This window comes from Mustelus asterias, unplaced genomic scaffold, assembly GCF_964213995.1.
Source record: "Mustelus asterias unplaced genomic scaffold, sMusAst1.hap1.1 HAP1_SCAFFOLD_382, whole genome shotgun sequence".
NCBI lineage: Eukaryota > Metazoa > Chordata > Chondrichthyes > Carcharhiniformes > Triakidae > Mustelus > Mustelus asterias.
The window spans coordinates 100,498-114,684 of record NW_027590338.1 but is presented as its reverse complement, the minus strand read 5'-3'; the positions used below and the strand labels follow the sequence as shown (position 1 = coordinate 114,684).

General features: G+C 48.8%; 1 protein-coding gene across 2 annotated transcripts; it reads right to left on the bottom strand.

Annotated features, from left to right (window-relative positions):
* Window positions 1-4,322: 4,322 nt before the first annotated feature.
* Window positions 4,323-11,252, bottom strand: LOC144486524 (uncharacterized). Of its 2 annotated transcripts, XM_078204572.1 has the most exons (4): window positions 10,832-11,163; window positions 9,603-9,723; window positions 7,646-7,734; window positions 4,532-6,354 (listed from the first exon to the last, which is right to left on the bottom strand). In XM_078204572.1, the coding sequence occupies exon 4, from the start codon at window positions 6,248-6,250 to the stop codon at window positions 5,381-5,383; it is 870 nt and encodes a 289-aa protein (XP_078060698.1). In that variant the 5' UTR covers window positions 6,251-6,354; window positions 7,646-7,734; window positions 9,603-9,723; window positions 10,832-11,163; the 3' UTR covers window positions 4,532-5,380. The 2 variants fall into 2 exon arrangements, with proteins under 2 accessions (XP_078060697.1, XP_078060698.1); XM_078204571.1 differs by lacking the exon at window positions 9,603-9,723 and having other exon boundaries at window positions 4,323-6,354; window positions 10,832-11,252.
* Between the last annotated feature and the right edge of the window lie 2,935 nt (window positions 11,253-14,187).

Sequence of the window (14,187 nt, the reverse complement as noted above, 5' to 3'; positions counted from 1 at the left end):
CTGAACTAATATTGTTTAAGACACAAAGCCGGCATCTTCATTTCTCCAGGATAAGAACAGATTAATCAATGTCTTGTTGAATTTTTGTGGCCTTTTCTCCTTTCTAACTCTATATTATTTCAGTTCTCATACCTTCAGTTACTCTCATGGACAAGTCCCAGCTCCCCATACCTTCCAGAGTGTCTTTCCTGGCATCGGAGCCCAGGGAAGGTATCAGTAACACATCCGCGATCACAAAAGATAAATCACAGTTGTTTGCACTGATCCCCAATCATTGAGGATGGTGATATTTGTGGAGCTTTCTCTCTCTGTGATTTGTTTAATTGTCCCCCACCATTCACGACTGGATGTGGGGGGACTGCAGCTTTGATCTGATCCGTTGTTTGTGGGATCGCTTGGCCCTGCCTGGAACATGCTGCCTCTGCTGTTCAGCGTGCTTATAGTCCCATGTTACAGAGTAACCAGGTTGGAATCTCAGTTTTAGGGTGCCCAGTGCTGCTCCTGACTTGTTCTCCTACACTCCATGTTGAACTAGGGGAGGTGATGACTTGGTGGTATTATTGCTGAACTATTAATCCAGAAACTCAGCTAATGATTTGGGGACTGGGTTTCGAATCCTGCCACATCAGTTGGTGGAATTTGAATTCAATAAAAAATCTGGAATTAAGAATTTACTGATGACCATAAAACCATTGTTGATTATCGTAAAAAACCCATCTGGTTCACTAATGCCCTTTAGGGAAGGAAATCTGCTCTCCTTACCCTGTCTGGCCTACATGTGACTCCCTCTGAAATGGCCTCGCAAGTCACTCAGCTCAAGGGCAACAAGGACTGGACCATAAATGCTGGCCATCCAGCAATGCCCATTTCCCACGAATTAATAAAAAAGAATTTCAAGTTGAGGACTCCCAGGATGACTCACTTGCACTGTACACCTCTGTGCTGCTCCCTCTACTCAGGTCTGAACTGCTGGTAGGACAGCACATTTTGGCAGGAAGGATAAAAGGGAAGCAGATTATCTAAATGGTGAGAGATTGTAGAGCTCTGAGATGCAGAGGGATCTGGGTGTTCTGGAGATTGAATAACCTGGGATTGTTCTCCCTGGAAAGATGGAGGCTGAGGCGTGACCTGATAGACGTTTATAAAATGATGAGGGGTGTGGATAGGGTGAACACTTGGGACCTTTTTGCCAGGGCAGAAATGACAATTACAAGGCAGCACAAGTTCAAGATAAGGGGGAAAGGTTCAGTGGAGATGTGCGGGGAAGTCTTTTTACACAGAGGGTGGTGGGGGCCTGGAATGCACTGCCAAGTGAGGTGGTTGAGGCAGATACGTTAGTGACATTTAAGACTTATCTGGATAGACACATGAACAGATGGGGAATAGAGGGATATAAGCGGTTGGTCTCGAGAGGACAATGTGATCAGCGTTGGCCGAAGGGCCTGTCCCTGTTCTTTGCATGAATCACAAAAAGCTTGTCAGCAGGTAAAGCAAGTAATTAGGAAAGCTATCATTTGTGAGGGGAATTGATTACATAAATATGGAGGTTATGCTTCAGTTATCCAGAGCACCAGTGAGACCACATCTGGAGTACGGTGTACAGTATTGGTCATCTTGTTTAAGCAAGGATGTAAATACATTGGAAGCAGTCGATTGACCAGACTAATGTCAGAAATGTGTGGATTATGGGTAAAGCTTGGACAGGCTTGGTTTGTGTCTGCTGGAGTTTAGAAGAGTAAGATAAATTTGATCGAAACATAGAAGATCCTGAAGGGTCTTGACAGGTTGATGTGGAAAGGATGTTTCCTTTTGTGTGAGAATCGAGAGCGAGAGGTCCCTGTTTAAAAATAAGGGTTCGCACATTTAAAACGGAGATGAGGTGAAATATTTTCTTTCAGAGGGTCGTGAACCTCTGGAACACTCTTCTGAAAAGACGGTGGAAGCAGAGTCTTTGAATATTTTTAAGGCAGATGTTGATAGATTCTTGGCAAGCAAGTGGGCGATAGATTATTGGGGGTAGGCAGGATGCAAATTTAAGGTTACTATCAGATCAGCCCTGATCTGATTAAATGGTGGAGCAGACTCAAGGGACCAAATAGCCGAATCCTGCTCCTTGTTCCTGTGAGACATTGGCAGTAAGATATGATTCAAAGTATGACTGTGTCAGCCTGTTGCTTGACTGAACTGTTTGACTGTCGGAATGGTCATATTTAATAGTTTGTAGCTTAGTTATGTGTAATGATCAAGTAATTGAAGCTTATTAATCAATTAACCTGATGTGATATTCTGCTGAATTGTAATACGTTAGTATCATGTAACTGGCTTTGTCTGTCGCTGCATCCTTATTTGACAAGTGAAATACATCACATGACCCGAGGCCGGTGTAAAGCTACACTTTTATACTTTAATTACAGAGTCCTGTGGATCCCATCAACTCTGGATGAGCTGAGGTCTGGAACTGTTAACCCCTCAGTGTCTCACAGCTTGCCTCCTGGACTTGCAGAATCTCACTGGCTGTCCTGTCTGGAGACAATACACATCTCTTTAACCTGTGCTTAATGCTCCCTCCACTCACATTGTCTGTATCTTTAAGACCTGGTTGGCTGTAGAGATTCGCATTCTAATCAGTATTCTGTAACTTGATTTTGTCTCTCTGTGCACTGTTTGAGAGCACATTTCCACTCCATCTGATGAAGGAGTAGTACTCTGAAAGCAAATGGCATTTGCTGCCAAATAAACCTGTTGGACTTTAACCTGGTGTTGTTAAAACTCTTACTGCAGTCACGACAAAAACCAGCAAGTAGTTTCTTTAATCAAAATATACTGATAGTCACCTGCCCCAATGAGAACTCTAAAAGGTCGACACATCAATGAGACATTTGAAACAATGAACCCAAATGTTAACCATTGGGATTTGACACCATAAACTTGCTTATTTCAAATAAGTGACAAAGAAGATATCTTTAGGTCTCCATTATCTCAGTATAAAGCCATAAAATTTAATAAAATCACAGAAAAGGCATATGGGGCAAACTCCGTAAGTAACTGATACATTAGAGGGCCAGTCGGGAGATTGCAGGAAATGGTCAGTAGATGACCATCACCATTAAGAAACCAATCAGAAACTGATTACACACCATCTAAATCAATCAGGGACTGATCATGGTGAACCAGAGTTCAGGAACACCATTGATCGTGCACAGGGGCTGTGTCTAGAAATGGTTAATAACCATCAGCTTTCAGCTGCCCAGTTCACACCTCAGAGAAGCTGAGCAGGAAGAAGATAGACAACAATCAACAACAAGAAACAGTGCCGCAGTCGGCTGGAAGTTGTGAGCCAGCGTTACAAAGTGAACTGACTGCTTCCACTGTCTTTGTTAAGTTTTGCATTTTGTACTTATGTGATTAACTTAGTAAATTCTGTAAAGCTTGGAACAATATTTGCACCCAGTATGGTCCTGTAGCTAGTTGTAAATGAAAGTCCCTTTTAGATCAGCTCTCCCAACTAAACCCAACAACTGTAATTGACTCTAAGTCTTACATTTAAGTTGAGGTGAACCCACGTCTTTCAGAAAATCTCTGCCAACTTTGGCACAAGCCCCCAGCTGTTAGCCAGGAATTCTTTGCAGGATTAACTTGGGAACAGTGTGCTTTTATCATTTCTGGAACCTAGGTCAATGCGGGGTGGTCAGTCTGGTTTTATCATTGACTCTTCTGTAGCAATTTGACACAACTGAATAGCTTGCTCAGGATAGAGAGCTCTGAATCTATTGTATTACCTCTGTTCTGCAGAACAAGTAACTATACTCTGTCTATTATTGCAGTGCTGTAATAAAGTCAGTTAAAGACAATCGGTTGTTGGGAGTTTGATTATCTGATGTATGAAACCACAAGATTCAATATTTAGAGTCAACAAGATGAACAAGGAAACACATCAGGGCCCAAAACTCCAGCTGGATATTCACAGGAGAAAGTCTGTTACCCAACATCTTGAGTGGACAGAACAGAGAAAGGTCCCAACTGTAAGAAACCCTCCAAACATTTGTAAATATATTTCAAATGTTGACAGGTCCCAACTCCCAGTTTCCATTAAATTGAAATCAATGAAAGATCTGAGACAGACAGTTGGGTTGAAAGCAGTGCGGGGCCCACATGGACTGAGAAACCAAATCCAGGGACCACTTACACCGAGACACCAAATCCAGGCAGCATTTGCGCTTTGAAGTTGATTTATCAGGTAGAAGTTGTTTGCAATAAATCCCCAATTTTAAATTAAATCTACAAGATTTAACTATCTGGCCAGAATGAACATTCTAATTGGTAAATTCAGATGATTTATTAACCATTAAAAGGTAGAAAGGTAACAAGTTAGAAAGATAAAAAGCAAAGTTTGAATTAACAGTGATTGACAGGAGGAGAAAGCTCATCTTTAACAATGAAACAGACTTCTCACAACTTTCCTCGGTTGATCAGGCCAAAGACGTGAAATGATCATCAGACATGATACATGTTAACAGAATGGCTACTCAAAACCTTTATTTTAACCCCTTCAACTCATATTTGCTTAACTCAAATTAGCCTCAGTGTTGAATGATAATTGATTAACTTAATTGTCTGATTGGCCCCTGACACCTACTGGCATCTCCTGATGTCTGAGTACAAAGGTCTACTGAATAAATGAGACAGCTTGGGTAAGGTCCCATTTATTCCCAACTTAATGTAACTTGTCAAAGCCATAAATGTTTTGTGAGCTCGACCTTATCTTTCTAGATTGGCTGGAAAACATAATTTGACAGTTCTCATGATTTATGACCAGTGTACGTAAAATCATATTATTTATTATAATAAAACATTACAGACTTTGTGTTACAGGTTATATTACCAGTCTGACAAGTACAACTATTAAGTGCTGATTCTTCAATTGTCTCAGAATGAAGGTTCTTCACTTCACCAATATGAGGATGTTAACCCGAGGGTCCCGTCTGCTCTCTGAGGTGAAAGATCACACGGCTTCTATTTGGAAGGAGAGGAGGGAGCTCACCCTGCTGAAACCAATATTACCCCTCACCCAATCTCACTGAAAACAGAACACTGCTCATTATCACATTGTTGATGTGGTTTACCCCACTGAATCCAATATTACCCCTCACCCAATCTCCCTAAAAACAGATCACTGCCCCTCATCACATTGCTGCTTGTGGAGGCTGACTGCGCACAGAGATGTCCTGAGGTTGTGAAAGGTGCTATATGAATGCAAATTCTGTCGACTCCAGCCCAGTTACTGTACTTTGCAGCAACATCATCAACACTTCCCCAATGTCAGAATGAACAAGGTTCAGTCCTGAATCTGATTAACAACAGCAGAATCAGAGCAGAGCCGTCATCTGTGAACTCGCTGGTGTTTCACCAGATTGGATGATTCGGTAAATCTCTTCCCGCACTCGGAGCAGGTGAATGGCCTCTCCCCAGTGTGAATGCGCTGGTGTGTCAGCAGGTGGGATGATCGTGCAAATCCCTTTCCACACTCAGAACAGGTGAACGGCCTCACCTCAGTGTGAATTTGTTGATGTGTCAGCAGGTTGGAGGACTGACTGAATCCCTTCCCACACTTGGAGCAGATGAACGGCTTCTCCCCAGTGTGAACTCGCTGATGTACAGTGAGATGAGATGATCGCCTGAACCCAGTCCCACAGTGAGAGCACTGGAACGGTCTCTCCTCAGTGTGAACAAGCTGATGGGACATCAGTTCACCAGAACTTTTAAAGCACTTCCCGCACTCTGGACATTTGAAAGGTCTCTTGTCAGTGTGAACTCGTTGGTGTGTCTGAAGGTGGGTTGCTGTCCTGAAACTCTTCCCACACTTAGAGCAGCTGAACAGTGTGTACTCGGTGTGAATGCGCTGGTGCTCCCTCAGTCCATGTGGGCTTTTAAAGCTCTTCTCACAATTGGAGCATTGAAACTCTCTCTTGTCAGTGTGAACTTGCTGGTGTTTCAGCAGGTGGGATGAGCGAGTGAATCCGTTTCCACACACCGAGCAGGTGAACGGCCTCTCCCCGGTGTGGAGTCGCTCATGCAGCTGAAGGCAGATGAACTGAGCGAATCTCTTCCCACATACTGAACAAATGAACGGCCTCTCCCCGGTGTGTCTGCGTCGATGGATTTCCAGCTCAGATGGGGATCTGAATCCCTTCCCACAGTCCACACATTTCCACCGCTTCTCCCTGGCGTGAACGGTGCTTTTTGCTTCCATGTTCAAAGGCCGATGATATTCAAATCCTGATGAATCGAGTGACTCCGTCAGATTTTGATGTGATGTTTGGTTTGACTTTCCTGATCGTGAACCTTTCAAATATTCTGTAAAATGAATTTAAGACAGAATCAAGGAAATATAAAAGAGAACCCAGAAAAACACATAGGCAGGTTGTGAAATTGAGCTAAATTAATCTTGTAATTTGTGGGGCCAGCGCTAGGAAAAAGTGACCCTGAAAACTGCTGGTTTCTCATAAAAACCCAACTGGTTCACTAATGTTCTTTAGGGAAGGGAACCTGCCGCCCAGTCGGGGCTTACACAAGACTCTGGCTTCCATGGGAGGAGAGAGAGAGGTGAAGGAGAGGGTAAAAAAGATGAACTTCATAGATCTGCAACTGAATTTGAATTTTGAAAGAATCTCCCAAACCCATAACTCCACCCACAGAAAGATAAGAGCAGCTGATGCCTGGAAAAACCATCACCTCCAAGACACACACCAGCGAGTTCAGACTGGGGAGAGACCAGACTCCTGCTCCACATGTGAGAAAGATACAATCGATCATCCAATCAGCTGACACACCAGCGAGTTCAGCAGTGATTACTGAGATTGGATTCTGCTGCTGTTAATGACATCCAAGACTGAACTCTGTTCATTCCGATAGTTTGGGTTTGTTTCTGTTGATGTTTACAATCTCTATAACTGGACTGGATGTTTAATATTCTGGAACTTGGCTTGTTTTACCTTGTGACCCTTACTCTTCTAATAAAGTATCTTTCTTTGGTCTGTAGCAAATAGTGATTTACTTGTAATTTTTTTCAACTTGAGTCAGAGCAGAGGAATAACCTCTCCCCAGTGTGAATTTGCTGGCGCACTGTGAGGTGAGATAATCGCCTGAACTCAATCCCAAAGTGAGAGCACCTGAACGGTCTCTCGTCAGTGTGGACAAGTTGATAGGATATCACTTCCCTGGAACTTTTACAGCTCTTCTCGTAGTCTGGGTAATTAACAAAATCACTCAAGTGTGAACACGTTTGTGTGTCATATGGTGGGATGACTGAATGAATCCCTTTCCATCTCTGGAGCATTTGAACAATCTCCCCCCAGTGTGAATATGTCAGTGAGCCAACAGGTTGGCTGATGGAGTGAAATCAGTCCAATACACAGAGCCGGTGAACGGCCTCTCCCCGGTGCACGATGAGCTTCCAGCTCAGACGGGTAACTGAATCCCTCATCACTGTCCTCACTCTTCCATGGTTCCTCCCCAGGATGTTTATATTTGTAGCTCCTGAGGCCAGATGATCAACTGAAGCCTCGTCCACACAGAGAACAGTTTCATTTACTGTGAACAATGCTTTTTCCTTCAATGTTTAAAATCCGAATGATAATCAAGTTACCGTTAACTGGGCAGCTCCGTCAGATCCTGATGTGATGTTTGTTCGAAGATTCCTGACTGCAAATCCTCCTCTTCCAAAACTCTGTGACACTGAATTTAAAAGAAAAAAAAGTGAGAGAGAACCCACAAAAACACAAAGACAGGTTGTGAAATTGAGCTGAATGAATCTGGTCATTTCTGGGGCCGGCTCCAGGAAAAAGTGACCATGAAAATTCTGGAGTGTCATAAAAACCCAAGTGATTCACTGATGTCCTGCAGGGAAGGGATTGAATGTCACCCATTCAATAGGATCATGGCTGATCTGACATTCCTCATGTCCACTTTCTTGCCCTTTTCCCGTAACCCTTGATTTCCTTACTGTTCAAAAATATACACAAGGGCTTTGCCCCCACAGCTCTCTGCGGCAAGGAGTTGCAAAGACTCTCAACCCTCTGGGAGAAGAAATTGCTCCTGATCTCAGTCTTAAATTGGCACCTTTTATTCTGAGACTGTGCCCTCTGGTCCCAGACTCTCCCATGAGAGGAAACATCCACTCAGCATTTACCTTGTCAAGTCCCTTAAGAATCCAATATGCTTCAATGAGATCACCTCTCATTCTTCTCAATTCTAATGAGGAGAGGCCCAACCTGTTTAACCTTTCCTCATAAAACAATCCCTCCATAACGGGGATAATCCAAGTGAATCTACTGTGAACTGCCTCCAATGAAATAATATTTTTCCTGAAATAAGGAGACCAAAACTGCTCACAGTCCTCCAGATATGGTCTCGTCAGTACCTTGTACAGTTGCAGCAAGACTTCCCTATTCATATACTCCAACCACGGTGGCACTGCAGTTAGCACTGCTGCTTCACAGCGCCAGAGACTCGGGTTCAATTCCTGGCTTGGGTCACTGTCTGTGTGGAGTTTGCACATTCTCCCCGGTTCTGCGTGGGTTTCCTCCGGGTGCTCCGGTTTCCTCCCACAGTCCAAAGATGTGCAGGTTAGGTGAACTGGTCATGCTAAATTCTCCCTCAGTGTACCTGAACAGGCGCCGGAGTGTGGCGACTAGCGGATTTTCACAGTAACATCATTGCATTGTTAATGTAAGCCTACTTGTGACAAATAAATAAACTTTACTTTACTTGAAATAAGGGCCAACATTCTATTAGGCTTCCTGATTACCAACTGCACCTGTGTGCTGGGTTTCTGTGTTTTGTGCAGAAGTCCCCCAAGTCCTGTTGTGTTGCAGCTTTACAGTCTTTTCCCCATTTAAATAATACTCCCCTGCTCTCCCTTCCAAAATGAACTGTTTCACATTTTCCCACATTATCATAGAGTCCCTAACAGTGCAGAAGGAGGACATTCAACCCATGAGTCGCACCAATTCTCTCACATAGTATCTTACCCAGAGCCTCTCTCCCACCCTATCCCCATACCCTCACACATTTACCATGGCTAATCCATCTAACCTACATGTCTTGGGACACTAAGGGGAAATGGCCAACCCACTTAATCTGCACATCTCTGGACTGTGGGAGAAACAGTAAGAAGTCTCACAACACCAGGTTAAAGTCCAACAGGTTTATTTGGTAGCAAATACCATAAGCTTTTGGAGCACAGCTCCTTCGTCAGATGGAGTGGATATCTGTTATCAAACAGTGCAAACAGACACAGAAATCAAATTACAGAATACTGATTAGAATGCAAATCTCTACAGCCAGCCAGGTCTTAAATGTACAGACAATGTGGGTGGAGGGAGCATTCAACACAGGTTAAAGAGATGTGTATTGTCTCCAGACAGAACAGCTAGTGAAATTCTGCAAGTCCAGGAGGCAAGCTGTGGGGGTTACTGATAATGTGACATAAATCCAACATCCCGGTTTAGGCCGTCCTCATGTGTGCGGAACTTGGCTATCAGTTTCTGCTCAGCGACTCTGCGCTGTCGTGTGTCGTGAAGGCCGCCTTGGAGAACGCTTACCTGAAGATCCAAGGCTGAATGCCCGTGACTGCTGAAGTGCTCCCCCACAGGAAGAGAACAGTCTTGCCTTGTGATTGTCGAGCGGTGTTCATTCATCCGTTGTGGGAGAAAACCAGAGCACCTGGAGGAAACCCACACAGACATGGAGGAAAGCTGCTGGATTATCATAAAAACCCAAGGGGTATGCTGATGTCTGTCAAGAAAGGAAATCTGGCACCTGGTCTAGAGTGGAGACAGAGAGAAGTAGAAGGGGCCGGGGTGAAGGAGAGGGATTTTATACATCTAGAACTCAATGAGAACTTTGACAGAATCTCCCAAATCCTCAACCTCCACCACCTAGAAGGACCGAGGTAGTAGGTAGATGTGAACGCCATCACCTCCAAGATCCCTCCCCCCCCCAACTCACACACAATCCTGACTTGTCTGACATCCAGTACTAAAAGAACTGAAACTTCTTTCATATAAACACTGGGAAGACTGAACCCATTGTCTTCAGTCCCCACTACAAACTCCACTCCCTCGCCAGCAACTCTATCTTCCTGGTAACTGTCTGAGGCTGAACCAAACTGTTCACAACCATGGTGAAATATTTCACCCCAAGATGAGCTTCCAACCACATTGCCACATCATCATCAAAACCGCCTATTCCCATCTCAGTGATATCGCCCGACTCCACCCCAGTCTCACTTCATCTGGAACTCTCAACCATTCCAATGTGACGTGGAACTCAAGGGAATGGAACTGACCAAATTGCTCCACAGAGAGTTCAGTAAGTCTCACAACACTAGGTTAAAGTCCAACAGGTTTATGTGGAATCACGAGCTTTTGGAGCACTGCTCCTTCCTCAGGTCACTCACCTGATGGACTTTAACCTGGTGTTGTGAGACTTCTTACTATGCCCAACCCAGTCCAATGCCGGCATCTCCACATCATGGCTACCATGGAGAGTTAGCATGGATTTAAGTTGCCAAATGCATTTCCTTCTATGTTGTAATCTCTGCATCACTGGAAATTGATAAAGCAGCCACACTGCTGTATATTTCAAGACAAAAAATATGGGATCATAAATAACATATCTCTCTCCCATACAAATTTACTGTTGATTTAAATGTTAGCCCTCTTCTGGGAAAACTGAATTGTGAACATTGGGTAAGAGGCTACCCTATTAGCCAGATAAACTGAGGGAACTAAAAGATGTCAATGTCTTTGAGAGAGAAACAAAAATATACCTGGGCCTAGTCCTGTTCCTGAATCCGGTCTTCATCTGTAACCTTTCCAGAGTCTGCAGCCTCCCTGGATTCACTTCCTTTCCCTTCAGTTGCTGCAAGTCCCCAATTTCCCCCAGAATGAGAAAAGAAATGGAAAGGGGGAAACATTGATTTCCTCCCAGATGTTGCCCAGAGGAGGGACTTTGTACAACTTCCGCATTGTGACGTCCATAATAGAGCTCTGCCGAAATCAGCCAAGAGGAATCATTCTGCTCCGCGATGACGTCTCCGGTGCGCAGGCCCGGGGGCGCGGACCCGGGAGCCCCGCCCCCACCCATTGTTCCTCTCCCCCTCCACCTCTTCCAGCCACGGTTTCCAGGCAACCGGCTGACGGCTCCGGCCAGAGCGAGAAGCCGCGTAGTGATCGCCCCCTCCCTCGGCCCGGGACTGCGCATTTCCAAGGGAGAGGGGAAGATGCGCATGTGCGGGGGGAGCCAACCTTTTGACCTGCTGCTGAGGTGTTGGCCAATGGAAAGTTGGAGGACCGGACGTTCTCTGGTCCTCCAGCCAATCAGAGCTCCCCCATTGTCTGAATGCGGAAGTGGACAATGAGCTTGTTCAGCTGCTCATTCCTGCCCAGCAAAGCTGCTGCTGCTCCTCTCTGAATGAGAATTGGGCTTCAGACGGCCTGAAACGTGCCTCCTCTGGGGCAGCGCCTGCACTTTGTTTCTGGGGTGGGGTGAGTTCACGTTCGCCCGAGTAGCGGGGGGCCCCGGGTCGGAGCCGGGCGGAAACTGTGGGTTTGTCTTCTTTTCTTTTTTTGTGAGTACCTTTATTTTTTTTTTCTCTCGTTTTTGCTCACGGAGACGCCCGGTTTTTGTTTTTGTTTTGTTGGGTTTGTTTGTTTTTCGCTCCCTGCGGGGAGGAAGGAGGGAGGTGAGCTGCTGCCTGCCTTGCCCGGCCTGCCTGTTGCCTGCCTGCCTGCCGTCTGGCCTGCTTACCTGCCTGACTGCCGTCTGGCCTGCTTACCTGCCTGCCTGCCGTCTGGCCTGCTTACCTGCCTGCCTGCCGTCTGGCCTGCTTACCTGCCTGCCTGCCGTCTGGCCTGCTTACCTGCCTGCCGTCTGGCCTGCTTACCTGCCTGCCTGCCGTCTGGCCTGCTTACCTGCCTGCCTGCCGTCTGGCCTGCTTACCTGCCTGCCTGCCGTCTGGCCTGCTTACCTGCCTGCCTGCCGTCTGGCCTGCTTACCTGCCTGCCTGCCGTCTGGCCTGCTTACCTGCCTGCCTGCCGTCTGGCCTGCTTACCTGCCTGCCTGCCGTCTGGCCTGCCTGCCTGCCGTCTGGCCTGCCTGCCTGCCGTCTGGCCTGCTTACCTGCCTGCCTGCCGTCTGGCCTGCTTACCTGCCTGCCTGCCGTCTGGCCTGCTTACCTGCCTGCCTGCCGTCTGGCCTGCTTACCTACCTGCCTGCCTGCCGTCTGGACTGCCTGCCTGCTGTCTGGGCTGTCTGCCGTCTGGACTGCCTGCCTGCCTGCTTGCCGTCTAGCCTGCCTGCCGTCTGGACTGCCTGACTGCCTGCTTGCCTGCCATCCGGCCTCTGGAGGGTGCGCTCTCCCCGGGGGGGGGGGGAGGAAGAGAGGACAGGGAGTGACTGGAGGAGAGGGGGGGGGCGAAGGCGTTTGGACTGTCTCTTTTCCATCTGCAGTGGGGGGGGTGAAGACCTTTCCTATTTCCCCTACCCACTACTGCTGCCCCCGGGACCGGCACCCCCTCCCCTTTTCCCTCCTGACTGGGGCACCGGCCTTGTGCCTCATCTCCCTCCTGCTCCTCCAACCTCCTCTCTCCCTCTCTCGCTCCGGGGAGAGAGCACCTACACCCTTCCCCGCCTACCCCACCCTGCCTTATCTTCCCCATCCCACATACGCCCTGCCGTGCATCTGGGCAGTCTCGGGGTGGGTGTAGCACTTCCCCTGATACAATGGCGACATCACCAGCGTCGCCGGTGGCAGGGCCTTCTCGGCCCACCTATGCGGGCGTGGCGGCTGCCAGAGCCCCCGCCGCTCCCAAGGCCCTGCCGCCATTCTCTTTAATCACGCGGCAGCTCGGGGTGAAGTGCTACGCCCACCCCGACATGTCTATCGAGGCCTGCGTTAAGGCAATGGCTGGGGTTGTCGGCCCCTCAGCCATTGTCGCGGCCTCAAAGATGTACGGCCGGGCCGTATTCTTCCTGAAGGCCGAGCGGGCGGTTCGCCTCGCCCTGGAAAAGGGGCTCACGGTGGGCGGGACGTTCCTGGCGGTGGACCCTTTGGAGGCCACCGCCCACAAGATAGTAATATCGAACGTCCCACCCTTCCTACCGAGTGAGCTCCTCCTCCCCCACCTCCATCTACTGGGGGAGGTCAGGTCCGGGGTGCAGCCGGTCCCGCTCGGCCTTCGGGACCCCTTCCTCCGCCATATTTACTCCTTCCGGCGCCAGGTTTTTGTCCGCCTGGCCCGGGAGGATGAACTGGAGGGAGGTTTCAATGTCCCCCACGAGGGGACCACGTACCGGGTCTTTTGGTCCGCGGACGGTGTGCGGTGCCATGCCTGTAAGGAGGCGGGGCACGTGAGGAAAAACTGCCCCGTCTCCAAGGCCGCCGACCACCAACCCAAGGCGGCCGCAGCTGGCACCGCAGCCCCCTCTCCCCCCAAGCGAGTACCATCTGCCCCCCCACGAGGGGAGGCCACGCCAGCAGCAGCTGCCACCTCAGCTGCCGGCGGGGGGGGAGCGGAGCCCCCGCGCGGCCAAAAGGCCCAGAAGGGACCTACAAAAAAGAAGGGGGGTACCGGAACCCCGGCCCCCAGGGAAAACACCCCAACCACCCCGGCAGCCGGCTCGGGGACCGCCTCAGTCTCCACCTGCGCCCCCCCCCCACCACCACCACCACCATCTGCCGGGCCCGTGGGCTCTCCGGGGCCTAGTGCTGGGTCCGGCGCCCGGGATCATGGGCCCGAGCATGGGGGGGTAAGCGACCCCGAGCCGGCAAAACTGGCGACGCCGCCACCTCGGGGGGAAGTGACGGGAGAGCAGGGGGGGCGCGGCAAGGCGAAGAGGGGCGGAGGGCGAGGGGCCTCGCCTGCCCGAGGGCAGGTTAACAAAAAGAGGCGGGGCCCCTCGGGCACCGTAGCGTTCGAGGTCTGCGTGCCCCTCCCCCCTTGTGAGTCATCTCCTGCCGTGCCCCCACCTGTCTTTGTGCCTTGTCCCGCGAAAAAAGGGGGCAAGGCACCCTGTAAATCCAAGCATGTGTTGCCTCAGTCCCCCGGCGAGGAGTCTCCGGGGCCGGGTGGCAGCGGGGCCCCCACGGTTCCGTTCCACCCGGCCGGTTACAACCCGGAGTTC

Bases quoted from the DNA above. Each gene is read 5' to 3' on its own strand.
- LOC144486524 (XM_078204571.1), bottom strand. From the start codon at position 6,250: ATGGAAGCAAAAAGCACCGTTCACGCCAGGGAGAAGCGGTGGAAATGT.